Below are 13,869 nucleotides of genomic sequence, written 5' to 3' on the forward strand. Positions count from 1 at the left end.
AAAAAATACTGTATGATTTTGCCAGCCAGGCACCGTGGCTCAGGCCTGTAATCTTAGGACTTTGGTGGGCTGTGGTGGGTGGATCACTTGAGCTCAGAAATTCAAGACTAGCCTGGGCAACATGGCAAAACCCTGGCTCTACAAAAACTCACCAGGTGTGGTGGCGGGTGCCTGTAGTCCTAGTTACCTGGGAGCTGAGATGGAAGGATCACCAGAGCTCAGGAGGTTGTGGATGCAGTGAGCTGAGATCGAGCCACTGCACTCTAGCTTGTGTGACACAGTGATACCCTGTCTCAAAAAAAAAAAAAAAAAAGATTTTATCACCAAGGTAAATGTGTCTGTAATTTTAAAATTAGATTCTTAATTTATTTTATAATTTTAAAAATAGACAGTATAAGTATCTACTTTTATTATTGCTCTTACAATTGTTGGATTTTATTATTGCTCTTATAATTGTTGAATAATTTATGTATTCATTAGAGAAATATTTATTGAGCACTTACTGTCTCCTAAGTACTATTCTAAGTGCTGGGATTACAGTCATAACCAAAACAAAGCTCCACTTGAGCTTACTTTGTAGTGAGGATAAAGACAATAAGCAAATAAACATCTAATATGCCAGGTGGTGGTAAGCACTATGAAAAAAATTAGGAGGGTCAGCGGGCTTGTGAATGATGAAGGGTCTAGTTTACAGAGAGTAGTCAGTGAAGACCATTTTGATAATTTAACAATGTAATGGTTTTTAATACATATTGATCTTTTATAAATAATTTTCCTGGGAAATACTTGTCATCAGAGCTGGATAAATTTTGGGGCAAAATAATTTTATATTGGTGAAAGTTGTTGGAACAGAAGAAAAGGTGTTTTTTAAGTAAATGCTGAATTTCATTCCATAAAGGCATTAATGTTTAAGCTTACTTCATATTTTTTATAAAGAAATATCAGAAATATAAGAACTACAAATCAAGAAGATAAAGATTGATAATAGAAAAAAAAAATAGAGGCCTAAATAGCCACTTCATGGGGGATATCCAAATGACCAATAAACATGAAGAGTTACTCAGCCACATTAATAATGAAGAAAATGTTAAGGAAAACCAAAGGGGATACCATTACACACCTGTCAGAATGACTAAAATTAAAAAGACAATATGGCCAGGCACGGTGGTTCACGCCTATAATCCCAGCATTTTGGGAGGCCGAGGCGGGTGGATCAGTTGAGGTCAGGAGTTTAAGACTAGCCTGGCCAATATGGTAAAACCCCATTTCTACTGAAAAAATACAAAACTTAGCCAGGCATGGTGGCACACGCATGTAATCCCAGCTACTCAGGAGGCTCAGGCAGGAGAATTGCTTGAACCCGGGAGACGGAGGTTGCAGTGAACTGAGATCATGCCACTGCACTCCAGAAACCCCATGTCTAGTAAAAACATAAAAAATTAGCTGGACATGGTGGTGCGTGCCTGTAGTCCCGGCTACTCAGGAGGCTGAGGCATAAGAATTGCGTGAACCCGGAAGATGGAGCCTATAGTGAGCCAAGATTGTACCACTGTACTCCTGCCTGGGTGACAGAATTAGATTCTGTCTTAAAATAAAATAAAATAAAATAAAATAAAATACACATACCTTCAACCCAGCAAGTCCACTCCTGGGAATAAATTCTGTAGATATAAAAGCCTCACAAGGATGTGTCTTTCAACATTATTTTAATGGCAAAAAACCCCAAAACCTGAAATCAACCTAAATGCCCATTAGCAAGGAGATAGTTTAATAAATTGTTTTTTTACAGCAGTGAAATATCATGTAACTCTTAAAAAGATTATTAATATTTCCATGTATATATAAAATTAGATGAGAAGAGCAAAATGCTAAAAGATGAATACAGTATGATCTGTCTTATAGCAATAGCAAAAACTCCTATATATGTGTATATAAGTTTGTCCATGATTTTTAAACATGGAGAGAGGTGTGAAAGGCTGTATGTACCAAGCTTGGCGTCAACAATGATTACCATGGGAATGAGTGGAGGAGGATTGACAAAATAAAGGTATCTTTCATTGCCAGATGTTTGCTGTCTCTGGCCCCTGCCCACTCAATGCCTATAGCACTCTCTGGTCATTCCAACAACTAAAAATCTACCACCACCACTACCCATTTTCCAGAAGCCTTTAGGAGCAGGTAGGTGCTTCCCTTGTTGAGAAACACCTACTTAGAGTAACTGAAGTGTTTACAAAGATGGTAGTGCCTGAGCTAAACCTTGAAGGATGAAGTGTGTTTTTTAAACCAGAGTTTCTCTGGAAGGCAAACAGTGTTATAAACGAGGGAACACCATAATGTAGACTGCCTTGACCGATGAAGTGGTGTGTCTATGTTGGAAAATAGTTAGAAATAAAGTTGGATAGGTAGAGTGAAGTTAGAAAGGTGTTGATCAGAAGGAGTCTGACAAAGGTGAAGGGAGAGGGAAAAGTGTCATTTCACAGTCTAATGCGTCCTGCACAGTACCGCCAAGTTAATTTTCTAAAACATTGTCCTGTTCAACAGTCCATTCAATAATGCCTTTGCTGCATGCTCAAGGCATTTTATCTCATTGTATTCATCTAACTTCATCTGTTACTACACCTTAAAATTAATTAGGTATGGCTGGCTGATCAAACTGATTATTTCCCACTTCTTCCTTGTAGATATGCCCACCTCATGCTTTTATTAGAATCTTTTTCTATAGAAATCTGTCATTCTACCTAAACAACATTTTACTATTCTTAGCAGCCTTCTCCCTAATGAAACTGGCCCATACCATCCATTGCCATCCTGATATCTCCTTTCTTTCATACAGTTTTTATGTTTCCCCATATTATTTAGTATGAAATTGTACTTGGCTTTTTATGCTTCTCATTCTTGTTTCTCTGAATAATTTGTATTCTCCTAAAGAGTTGTGTGAGGTTAAGATATATGCCTCACAATATTTTTGTAAACCTCCAAAGTAGTTTTTGTTTTTTGGTCAGCTTACATAGGCATCGCCTTTTGTATAGAATTAATTGATAAAGGAGTAAATTCGGAGCACCCTGAAAACTCAAATTCTGCATTGATAGATCACACTTTAATATTGCAGCATTTTAATGTTTCTTATTTTACCTTATCAAATATTTTGTATTTGGTTCAATAGCTAGATTTAATTATTTTGGGGGTTAGGAACCAAGATGTATATATCTCTGTGTCCCTGACAATGCCTAGTAGATTGCATTGTTCACAATAACTACTCAGTAGTTTTTAGTTTGATTTATTTTTATTTGCTTTATTAATTTGCCTTAACTGTAACCATGTTCAAACCATTGTTTGTTTTGCTAACAACAGAGGGCACCATTAGGGCACTTGTACACCCAATAGTCCCATCCCAGTCCCTGGTAGCTTTTTTGAGCTGCACTTTCCTTTTCCTAAGTAATGTCATAGACATTTGGATATTATACTAACTGGCAGTGGCCCATTTCTACTTATAGAGAATTCCTGGCCTCAGTTTATTTGAAAAATAGTATTTGTTACTTTTTGATCCTTTGTAGTTTTCAGACTTATTATTCTTTATCCAAGTGAAATCTTACCCAGGATCTTACTATATTAATTAGATCCATTTGTTTTATGAAGGGAGAAGATAGAGGTGAAGGCAACAATCTGGAGCCCCACCTTTGTACTCCCCTTTCCTCCTCATTCCCCACCCAAAGAGCACAGCTTGAAAAATCACCGTAACTCATCTAATTTTACAAATGCTTTTTAAAAAACTTGTTTTGTGGTATTTCACTTAGGGACTTGGTTTAGAAATAGAAACATTTTAGTTTTAAAGTGATTATTTTTAAGTACAAAGGGAAATGCTATAGAGTTTCAGCAATAAAAGAGTTAATATAGTAAGCAGCGGAGACTGAGATACTGCAACGGGGATAGTGTTTTCTGTCTCTGTCATTTGCGGTTTAAGAAAAAGGGGGTGGTGTTCTGCATTTGAAAGGACTTTAATGAATGCTGTCAGTGTTTGTGAGACCTAATGGTCAGTATGGGAAAGGAGAGCCAGGAAAGTGGTCTAGCTGCTTCAGGATAGGTGGATGAGAGTTTGCTCTGATTGAACGGAATGTTCCACCGTGTTTCATCTTTATTCATTATCCTTTGTTCTTTAAAATCTGATATATTGGCATAAAAGTAATTGTAGATATATATAAAAATGTGATTTATTTTCCTTTACATCTTTTTGTTGTATACAGCAGGGCATATACTTCTCTTGTCTTGGTTGGATGCACAAATCTGTGTGCAGTGCTTTTTGCCCGTTGCCTAGACGATCACTTGGTTTCTCTGAGGATGTCTGGTTCTCGTAAAGAGTTTGATGTGAAACAGATTTTGAAAATCAGATGGAGGTGGTTTGGCCATCAAGCATCATCTCCTAATTCTACAGTTGACAGCCAGCAGGGAGAATTTTGGAACCGAGGACAGACTGGCGCAAACGGTGGGAGAAAGTTTTTAGATCCATGTAGCCTACAATTGCCTTTGGCTTCAATTGGTTACCGAAGGTCCAGCCAACTGGATTTTCAGAATTCACCTTCTTGGCCAATGGCATCCACCTCTGAAGTCCCTGCATTTGAGTTTACAGCAGAAGATTGTGGCGGTGCACATTGGCTGGATAGACCAGAAGTGGATGATGGCACTAGTGAAGAAGAAAATGAATCTGATTCCAGTTCATGCAGGTTGATTATTTTCTTACTGTTAGAATAAGGGGTGCGGGGGTATAGCTCTATAATGTTTTTAAATAATTTAATATTTGTTATTTAAAATCTGATTGTATATGTACATCTGCATACACATATATCTTGGTATGAACATGTGATACTTCTAGGATTTTTTTAATGTTCTAATATTCTGTAAAATTACAAAGACAACAAATAGCATTCATTTTGAAATATCTTGTGTTCTATATATAGATCTGGCTCAGCTTTGAAAATAATATACAGTAGCAATTTCCTGTATCATTGCCTGTGGTTTGCTTCATTCATTAACCTTCTATATTCATATCAAAACTACAGAAAACATTTCTATAGTATGAAATTTTATGTGACATTTTAGTTTATAACAGATTATAGAGTCATTTTTTAATTTAATGAAAAGGAAAGGTTCTACAAAGAGATGCACATTGTAGTTACCAATTTTTTGACACAATCGTAGTTGTCAATAATATTTTTCTTATGGTTATTTCTCTTTGTCCTGTCTGTGTTACAGCTCTCCAGACTAATATAGAGAATACTGAGTAACATGTCTCTAAGATGACAGCTACTAATTCCTGTTACCTTCACTTTCACTGAAATGTGTGCTATTTAAGGAAATGAAGGACATTCCTTCAGGAGAGTTTAAGGAAATATAGAGGGGCTAGATGTGATTATCTGGTGAAAAGGGGACAGAAAGAAGGGGAAATCAGTTAGAAGAAAAAATAAAGGAGAAAATTGGTAATTTCATAGTGACTTTATCTACCTTTTTCTTGGAATCTGGCTTTATCTTTGAAATGGATTTTCTTATTGATCAGTTTAAACTACAATAAGATTATGTAACAAGTTAGAACATGAAAGTCATCTTTCTCATCCATCTTCATTCAAAAATATTTCTAAATATTTAAAGGCACAAATAACATCATTTGTCTAATTTGATTATTATATTTTTCTTTTAAAATTTCTGTGCAGCTTTTGATAACACTTGTAATTTGTAAGTTGGTTATTAATGATGTAGGCATCATATGGATTGAGACAAAATGAATTTATATATTTAAGTATAGCTTACTTGAGGATATTTACCACCTTTTCCTCTTCTAACCTTAAGAATGTGGAATTGGAAGGATAAAAAATGTATACTCTAGTCATCTGTCATCATTTGTGTAATGGAGAGGGGAATATCTGTATGTAGGTAAATAGTGTATTTAATTTAAATTTTTTTGAATTAGTTCATGACTTGGCATTATCTTAAGGGAATAGAAGCCACTAATAATTTAATTTAGAAATCAATTGAGCTAATGTGGTTTCATTGTTTGTATTTTCTTTGGAGACTTGTTGCCATAAAGAGAACAATTTATATAGTAAAAGATTCATTATTTTTGTGGAGAACCAAACAGTAAATGTTTCATTTGAAAATCAAAATATCAAGAATATTTTAACAAAATTAAAAAAATAAAACATTTATTTACCAACATAAGTGAAATCACATAAGAAACTCTTAACATAAGAAACTCTACTGGAGAAATTATAATGTGAATATAAAATTTTTAGACATGTGTAATCTTGGAAAAATTTTACACACATTGGTTGCTATAATTCCTTACAACAAAGGTAGTTTGCATGGCTAATGATTACTGAAATAAAATTAAGCTATTCTTTAGTATGCATACAGAAATATCTTGGTGGGCTATTCATTATGAAATAAAAAGATTATCCTTTTTTGACTGAGAGATTGCTATGTGCATTCTTCAATAATTTTAAATTGACATTTTTAATTTATAGGAGATATAAAAATAAAATGACATTTTAAAAAATCTAAAATAAATGAAGTTGTTTAAAAAATGCTATTCAAGAAGACTCATCAAAGTAAAACGGGTGTAGACAGTTTACATCTTCAGTGACCAAACTATTCCAAAAATAAAATTTCAAAAATAAAATGTATTGTGACAAAATGTTTTTAATTTTTAGATATGAGGGGAAATATTTCAAAGCAATTTAATATTTTGGATGGTTTGAAATTTCAATCTTCTTATTGCAAATAAGGAAAAAAACAAACTTTGAAGATTTTAGAAAAGTCCTTTGTGTGTACATTCTTTTTCTCTATTTTTTTTCTAGATTAAATAGATCTGATTTTTATATTTTCCTTCAACGCCCTGGCTGAGTCTTTGACCTTGTCATAAAGATACATTTATTTGCACTCAGCTTTTTGATTAAGTGAGCAGTCAGACTTCTCTAAGTAGTTGTTCATCTACTGTAAACAAATCAAAGCCTGTCACTGTTAATGTCACACTGACATTCATCCATTTTTTTTTTTTTCTTTTTTGAGACGGAGTCTTGCTCTGTCACCCAGACTGGAGTACGATGGCGCGATCTCTTCTCACTGCAACCTCTGCCTCCCGGGTTCAAGCCATTCGCCTGCCTCAGCCTCCCAAGTAGCTGGGACTACAGACATGTTCCCTGCTAAATTTTGTATTTTTAGTAGAGACACTGTTTCACCATGTTGGCCAGGCTGGTCTTGACCTCAAGTGATCCGCCCACCTCAGCCTCCCAAAGTGCTGGGATTACAGGTGTGAGTCACCACATCTGGCCTCATCAATTTTTTTTTTGTATAACTTTGGAACAATTCTTTTTCTTATATAATATTTTGCAAATAATATATAGTAAATATGTAGTAAACATTCTGAGCATACTACAGATTGATATCTTAAAATGTTAAAGACATAATGAAGAAATACATATGATATACTAATTACTTGTTTTAACTGTCATAATATTTACATGAATTTCAGAACTTAAACTGAAATTTTGAGTTATTAGAAAAAGGGGAAGACAGCTAAGTGGTTTTACATACTCAGAATCTCATTAACCACGGTGGATCTGGACAGTTTAAAGCAGGAATTAAGAGGCAGCATATATTGGTCATGTTTTATCAGTTGTATTCTAACAAGGAAAGATGTCTGTCTGAGTCTTAGAGTTCTGGTAATTTCTACTACCATCCACCTAAGTGATTTAAAAGTTTCTTGCCTTTTAACTTTGACCTTGCCTCTGTAGCCTAGCTACCTTTTCTCCATGAGAGTCATCTAAGTCATTACTTTGGTATTAAAATACGGACTTAGTCTTCTTATAACATGAGGAATTTTAGACCTTCAGTAACAGAGCTGTCACCTTTTATGTGAGCAATAGGATCCTAGATCCTTAATTGAGGATGAATTCATACCAGGGCTAGCAAAATCTATATGGTGGCCCAACATGTAACCATAGTATAAACGTGGTTTATACTTCCCTTGATTTACTGACCTTGAAATTATGTAATTTTTGACATATTTTCAATTGGAGGAATTTTATTTCAATTTCATTTATAAAGTTAGAGTTTAATGTCATCAGGCTATTTTTACTCCTTTTGCATACAATTTTACTGCACTTTACAAGTACAGATGCTTCCTGACATAAAATTTTTCAACTTTACAATGATGGAAAAGCCTCATGCATTCAGTACATTCTGCGACTTACAATGGGGTACATCCCAATAAACGCACAATATGTTGAAAAAATATCCTAAATTGAAAGTGCATTTTCGATTTTTGTTGGGTTTATCCAGACATAACCCCATCATAAGTTAAGGAGCGTCTGTGTTAACAAATAATCATTGCTGATACTAAACAGGTGCTTCCTAACTGTGAGGCACTATTCTAAGCACTTTACTATGTTAACTCATTTAGTCTTCACAGCACATTCTTGAGTTAGGTTGCTGCTGTTACCAACCTAATTTTAATTTTATAGATGAGTCAAGTGAGGCACAGAAAGGCTAAGTAACTTGCTCAAGGTTAGTAAGTGAAATGACTGCATTTTTTAAAAAGAAACTTTATTTTTTTAGGACCATTTTACATTTACAGGAAAATTACAAATATGTTACAGTAAGTTCCTATCTACCCCATATCCAGGTTCCCCTGTTATTTATATCTTACGTTAATATGGTGCATGGGTTACTAGTAATGAACCAGTGTTGATACATTATTGTTAACTAAAGTCCATACTATATTCACATTTCTTTAGTTTCTTACCTAATGCTCTTTTGAGTTCCAGGATCCTATCCAAGATATCACATTACATTAAATCATTATGTCTCCTTAGCCTCCTCTTGGCTATGACAGTTTCTTAGATTTTACTTGCTTTTGATGGCCTTGGCAGTTTTGGGAGTACTAATCATACTAATCAGATGTTTTGTAGAATGTCTTACTCAATTGAGGTTTGTTTTCCCATAATTAGACTGAGGTTATGGGCTTTGGGGAGGAATACCACAGAGATAAAATGCCATTTTTATCACATCATATCAAAGATGCACACCGTTAATCTGACTTACCACTGTTGGTATTGACCTTGATCACTTGGAAATAGTTGCATTTTTGAACTCAAACAATTAAGTTGTAGATGTCATGCTCTTAACAAACACTGTACTATTAATATATTGCCTACATACCTGTGACTATTCATTTAATCACAGAGTTTAGCTATAGCATGTAGCTAATTATTCATTCTAACCAGTTTCACCTTTCTTCAGTTAATTCTCTTTTAGTTCTTGAGAATGGCAAGCTTGGCTAGGTTACAGGTATAATCTCTTGACTCACCCATATGACTCACCCATAAGTCTTTTTTTTTTTTTTTTTTTCTTTTTTGGTGAGACAGAGTCTTGCTCTGTCACCCAGGCTAGACTGGAATGCAGTGGTGGGATCTTGGCTCACTACAATCTCTGCCTCCTGGGTTCAAACAATTCTCCTGCCTTAGCCTCCAGAGTAGCTGGGATTACAGGCGTGTACCACCGTGTCCAGCTAATTTTTTTATATTTTTAGTAGAGATGGAGTTTCACTGCATTGGCCAGGCTGGTCTTGAACTCTTGAGCTCAAGTGGTCTGTCCACCTTGGCCTCCCAAAGTGCTAGGATTACAAGCGTGAGCCACCACACCTTGCCCCATAACTCTTTATCCACGGTCTTCTAACCCATCTTACTGATTGCTTGCCTCTCTCTCTTTCCACTGCAGATATCTCAAACTCTTTTATTTTTTGGTCAATTGATTTGCTACTCCTCAACTCATCCTGAAGGCATAGGTCCTCCTCCCCTCCCAGCAAGAGGTTATCTGCATAATATCACCACTCCTCATGGGCATTCTCCTTTTTCTGGACCCTCTTTATGTTGTCTCTGCATCTTATTGTTTGATCCGGTCTATTAATTCTGGTTCAATTTTAAGTTAAAATCCTATAATGGAAAAAAAATGTGTTTCCAGCGGTAGCAGAGAAGTTTATAATGAACTTGTATCTGGAAAGGACAATATTGCATTGTCTCCCCTCTCACATATATGCCCACATCTTATCATGGACTCCTTTGAGAATGTGACTTAAGCTATGTAACCTCTCCCCAGAAAACACTATGTGTGTGTGTGTGTGTGTGTGTGTGTGTGTGTGTGTGTGTGTGTGTGTGTGTGTGAAATATTTCATATAGGGTTCAAGGAGTTCATGAACCCTCAGAAGGCTATCTGTATGCTGTATCCATCAGAGTTCTTAGTTTTAAGCAACTGAAGTTGACCGGATGATTTAACCAGAAATAGGAATTTATTGAATCATAATAGTTCCCAGAACTCCTGGGAAAGCTGAAGAATCGGCATATGAAAAGGATAGGTCCTACAGTTACACAATTGACCTTTTAAACTCCAAATTGTTTAAGCAGAAAATCTGTCTTTAATGCCATTTATCACTCACATTTTATTTTACCTGTGTTTCACTTGGAACTAGAGAGTGAGGGTTTAAGTGTTTAGAATCAGATATATTGGGCATGAAAATGATGGTGTGTAGACACACACACCTCGTAGATAGCTACATAACTACATAATTTGCTCATTTAACTTTAGGAAGTATATTAGTAAGGCATAGGCTAAAATGATATAACAAAGACATTCATAAACACAGTGGCTGAAATTAGATTGAAGTTTATTTCTCACCTCACAGGTGGGCAAGTCGCCCAGGGCGGGTAGGTAGCTCTGCTTCATGAGTTCATTCAGAGACCCAGGTTCCTGTTATATTGTTTCTCCTTACTGTATGATGTTGTCTTTTCTGCATGATTGAAGCTTACTCAGCTGTCCCTCAGCATGCCAACCTGTAGGAAGGACCAAAGAGAGGAAAGGGAAGACATTAAGCAAGCGACACAGGTTGCACATATCAGTTCTGCATATATTCATTGGTCACATGGCCACAACTAGTTACAAAGAAGGCTCAGAAATACAGTCTCACCCTGGGTAGCCATGTCTCCAGCTAAAAGTCATTTACTGTGGTAGATATAAAGAATGGATCTGGGATTATAATCAACAGAGTGCAGGAAGTGAAGATGGCTGAATAGAATGCTTCAGAGTTCTTTAGATCTAATTTTTAAGTGAATTTTTCCCTATTACCTTATATATATATTTTACCATATTTATATTATTTTTATATTTTTTATCATATATGTGTATATATATATATATATATTTTACCATAGAGCCATTAGAAAAGACAGATAAGTAAAAATGGAAAAAGTAAAAATCATCAACTACCCAGCCACCTCAAAATGCCAACTGTTAATTTGAGGAAGTGTCCTGTTATATTTTCTATACATGTATAGTATGTGTTTTTAAAATAAAAATCTCAATCTTATTGTACCTTTTATTTTGTAGCCTGCTTTTTTTGCCCTAATGTAAGTTTGTAAATTAGAACTCATGGTTGAAAATGACAGAAGCCCAAATCAAACTGACTTAAACAAAAACTAGAAATTTTTGGTTCACATAAATAAAAAGTCCAAGGATAGAGTCTAGCTTTAGACATGGCTGGATCCAAATGATCAAATAACACCAATAATCTATTTTTCTCTATTTCTAAATTCTGTTTTCCTTTGTGATGCCATCATCTCAGGTAGTCTCTCAGTGTGGTAGCAGAAAGGCCATTAACAGCTCCAAGTTTACTTTTTGTCAGCTTAGCAAGCTCAATGGAAAGAAAGTGACACTTTTCCAAGAGGGTGATCAAACATCATGAAGTTGACTCTGATTGGTCTTGTTTGGGTCCTGTGCCCACCTGAACCAATTGTTATTGCCAGGAGATACAATACTCTTATTGGCCAGGCCTCATTGGCTTCTACACCTCTGACCATTCCCTGTAGACTGAGGCAGGGAATGTGTGGTTTCTGAAAAAGTAAAGATGGGTTTTATTACCGTAAGAAGGAATGCTGGATAGGCAAAAACAATGTCCACTAAATAGCTCTCTAGGCCATTAAATATTCTGTATCTTTTCAAATGGCTCCATCATTCTTCCGTGTTTGGATTGTCCTTTTGTTTATTTAACCAGTATTCTATTTTTTTTGAATGTAGATTGTTTCTAGTATTTCTCTATTAGAAACAACCTGTGAGAAACCCTCCCTGTAGCTAGATCTCTGTACATATTGATGATTCTTTCTTTTGGACAAAATCCTAAGGATGTTCACATTTGAGGGGTTTTGATTTGTATTTTCAAAGTCATTTCAGGAACATTTCTATTTTAATTCTCATCAGCATTGTATAAAAATGTCCATTTCCCTTCCCCTTCATACTGGTTATTATTTAAGAAAATTGGATTCTTATAAACAGCATTTAACTCTCTTCACCACAGATATTCTGGCACTATCCCAGGGGAAGAATGCCCTATAAATTTCCAAATCAAAATATATTTCTCTTGAGGAGGGAAAGGGTGAAGATGTCCATTTTCCTTAGCTCTTACTATTTCTCTTTACACAACTGCCTTGTCTCCTCTTCTTCCTCACCCATCTAAATGTCAAGACATATTTCAATTCGCACCTACTACTTGTTGACTTTCTAAACACTAGCCCATACTGATCTTCGCCTTTTCTGTATTCTGATAGCAATTATACTCCAATTAAAGATGCACAAGATGATCAATTGGAGTAATGGTTAAAAATATATATAAAAGCTTCTGTTTACATTTTGTCTTTTAAATTTCTATTTTTGTCTGTATATTATATAAAAATTGTACAATGGCATCTATATCTTTTATAAATTAGTAAATATATATTTGGGCACATGCTTAAAAGTATACTGAAAAGGATATGTATCAAATGTAGAGACTGCTAGCCTATACCTTGCACCTTGTAGTTTTCAATATTTGTAAAAGATGACAAAAGATTCGTAATATAGTAAGCACACTTCTGCAAAAACATGAGTTCCGAATGCCACAAACTAGGAGTAAATCACTTCCCTAGAGAGTGAGCCAAACAGACTCTTTACAGTTTCAAAAGAGCTTTTTTTCCTACTCATAATCATAGACAGTATAACTTTTATAAATTAATTTGTAAAACTTCTTTTGAAAAATTACTCCGTTAAGAAATTCTAGTGTAAATTCTGGCGATAAAAGTAAAAGGATCTAAATAGTTTATAATAAAAAGGTGTATTGGTCATGGTGAATATTGTGTGAGCACATGTACATGTAAGCACATGTAAAATCTGGGGAATTACAAGGGTTAGAGTTGCTAATTCACTTTTTCCAGATATGGAGCTTGACTCTTCAAATTCCAAGTCCCTTCACTAGGGAATAATATCTTTCTTAGCATTCCCCCAGTTTCTAACTGGTGCAATGCAGAGTAGTTGCTCTGTGAATAGTTAGTGACTTGTTTCTATTTGATACTTGCCTCTTTTCTATGTTTAGGCATTTTTCTGACTTTAAAATTCATTGCCTACTGCAGAGAAAGACATAAGCTACAAATTAAATGTTTCCCTGTAGACTAGAAATATTCAGCAATGTATTCATTACAGTGAAAGTCTAATATAAAAGATTTGAATGATCTTATGTAATTTTTTGAAATGTGATTTACTATCTTAGTGGTATCATATAAGTAAAACTAAGCAGAGATGTTAGATGTATTTCCTCTGTTGTTATGTAAAAGATCAAGTAGAAATCAGAGAGAAATATATTTTAAATGCTTCAGGAATGGCCTATTCCTGGATATTTGTGTTGTGGGTTAGGATGTTTACTAAAAGCCATTTTAAATAAGAAGTATGAAATTTAGTTATGAAAAATGATAATACCAGGGATCATTTTTTTAAAAAAGACAACCATCCAAACAACATTATATA

At 34.9% G+C, this 13,869-nt stretch overlaps 1 protein-coding gene across 8 annotated transcripts in view; it reads left to right on the top strand.

Annotated features, from left to right (window-relative positions):
• KLHL5 (kelch like family member 5) overlaps positions 1-13,869 on the top strand; it is a 77,534-nt gene that overhangs the window by 13,645 nt on the left and 50,020 nt on the right. For 5 of the 8 annotated variants that reach the window (XR_001444743.3, XR_013417818.1, XM_028848395.2 and 2 more), the window contains one exon: positions 4,242-4,718. The exons of the other annotated variants lie outside the window; for them this stretch is intronic. Coding sequence is in view for 3 of the 5 variants with exons in the window: in XM_028848395.2 (XP_028704228.2) it covers positions 4,242-4,718 (477 nt within the window). In the remaining 2 variants the exon portion in view is untranslated. The remainder of the gene's footprint in view (positions 1-4,241; positions 4,719-13,869) is intronic. 8 annotated transcript variants of the gene reach the window in all.

This window comes from Macaca mulatta, chromosome 5, assembly GCF_049350105.2.
Source record: "Macaca mulatta isolate MMU2019108-1 chromosome 5, T2T-MMU8v2.0, whole genome shotgun sequence".
In the NCBI taxonomy this organism is placed as follows: Eukaryota; Metazoa; Chordata; class Mammalia; order Primates; family Cercopithecidae; genus Macaca; species Macaca mulatta.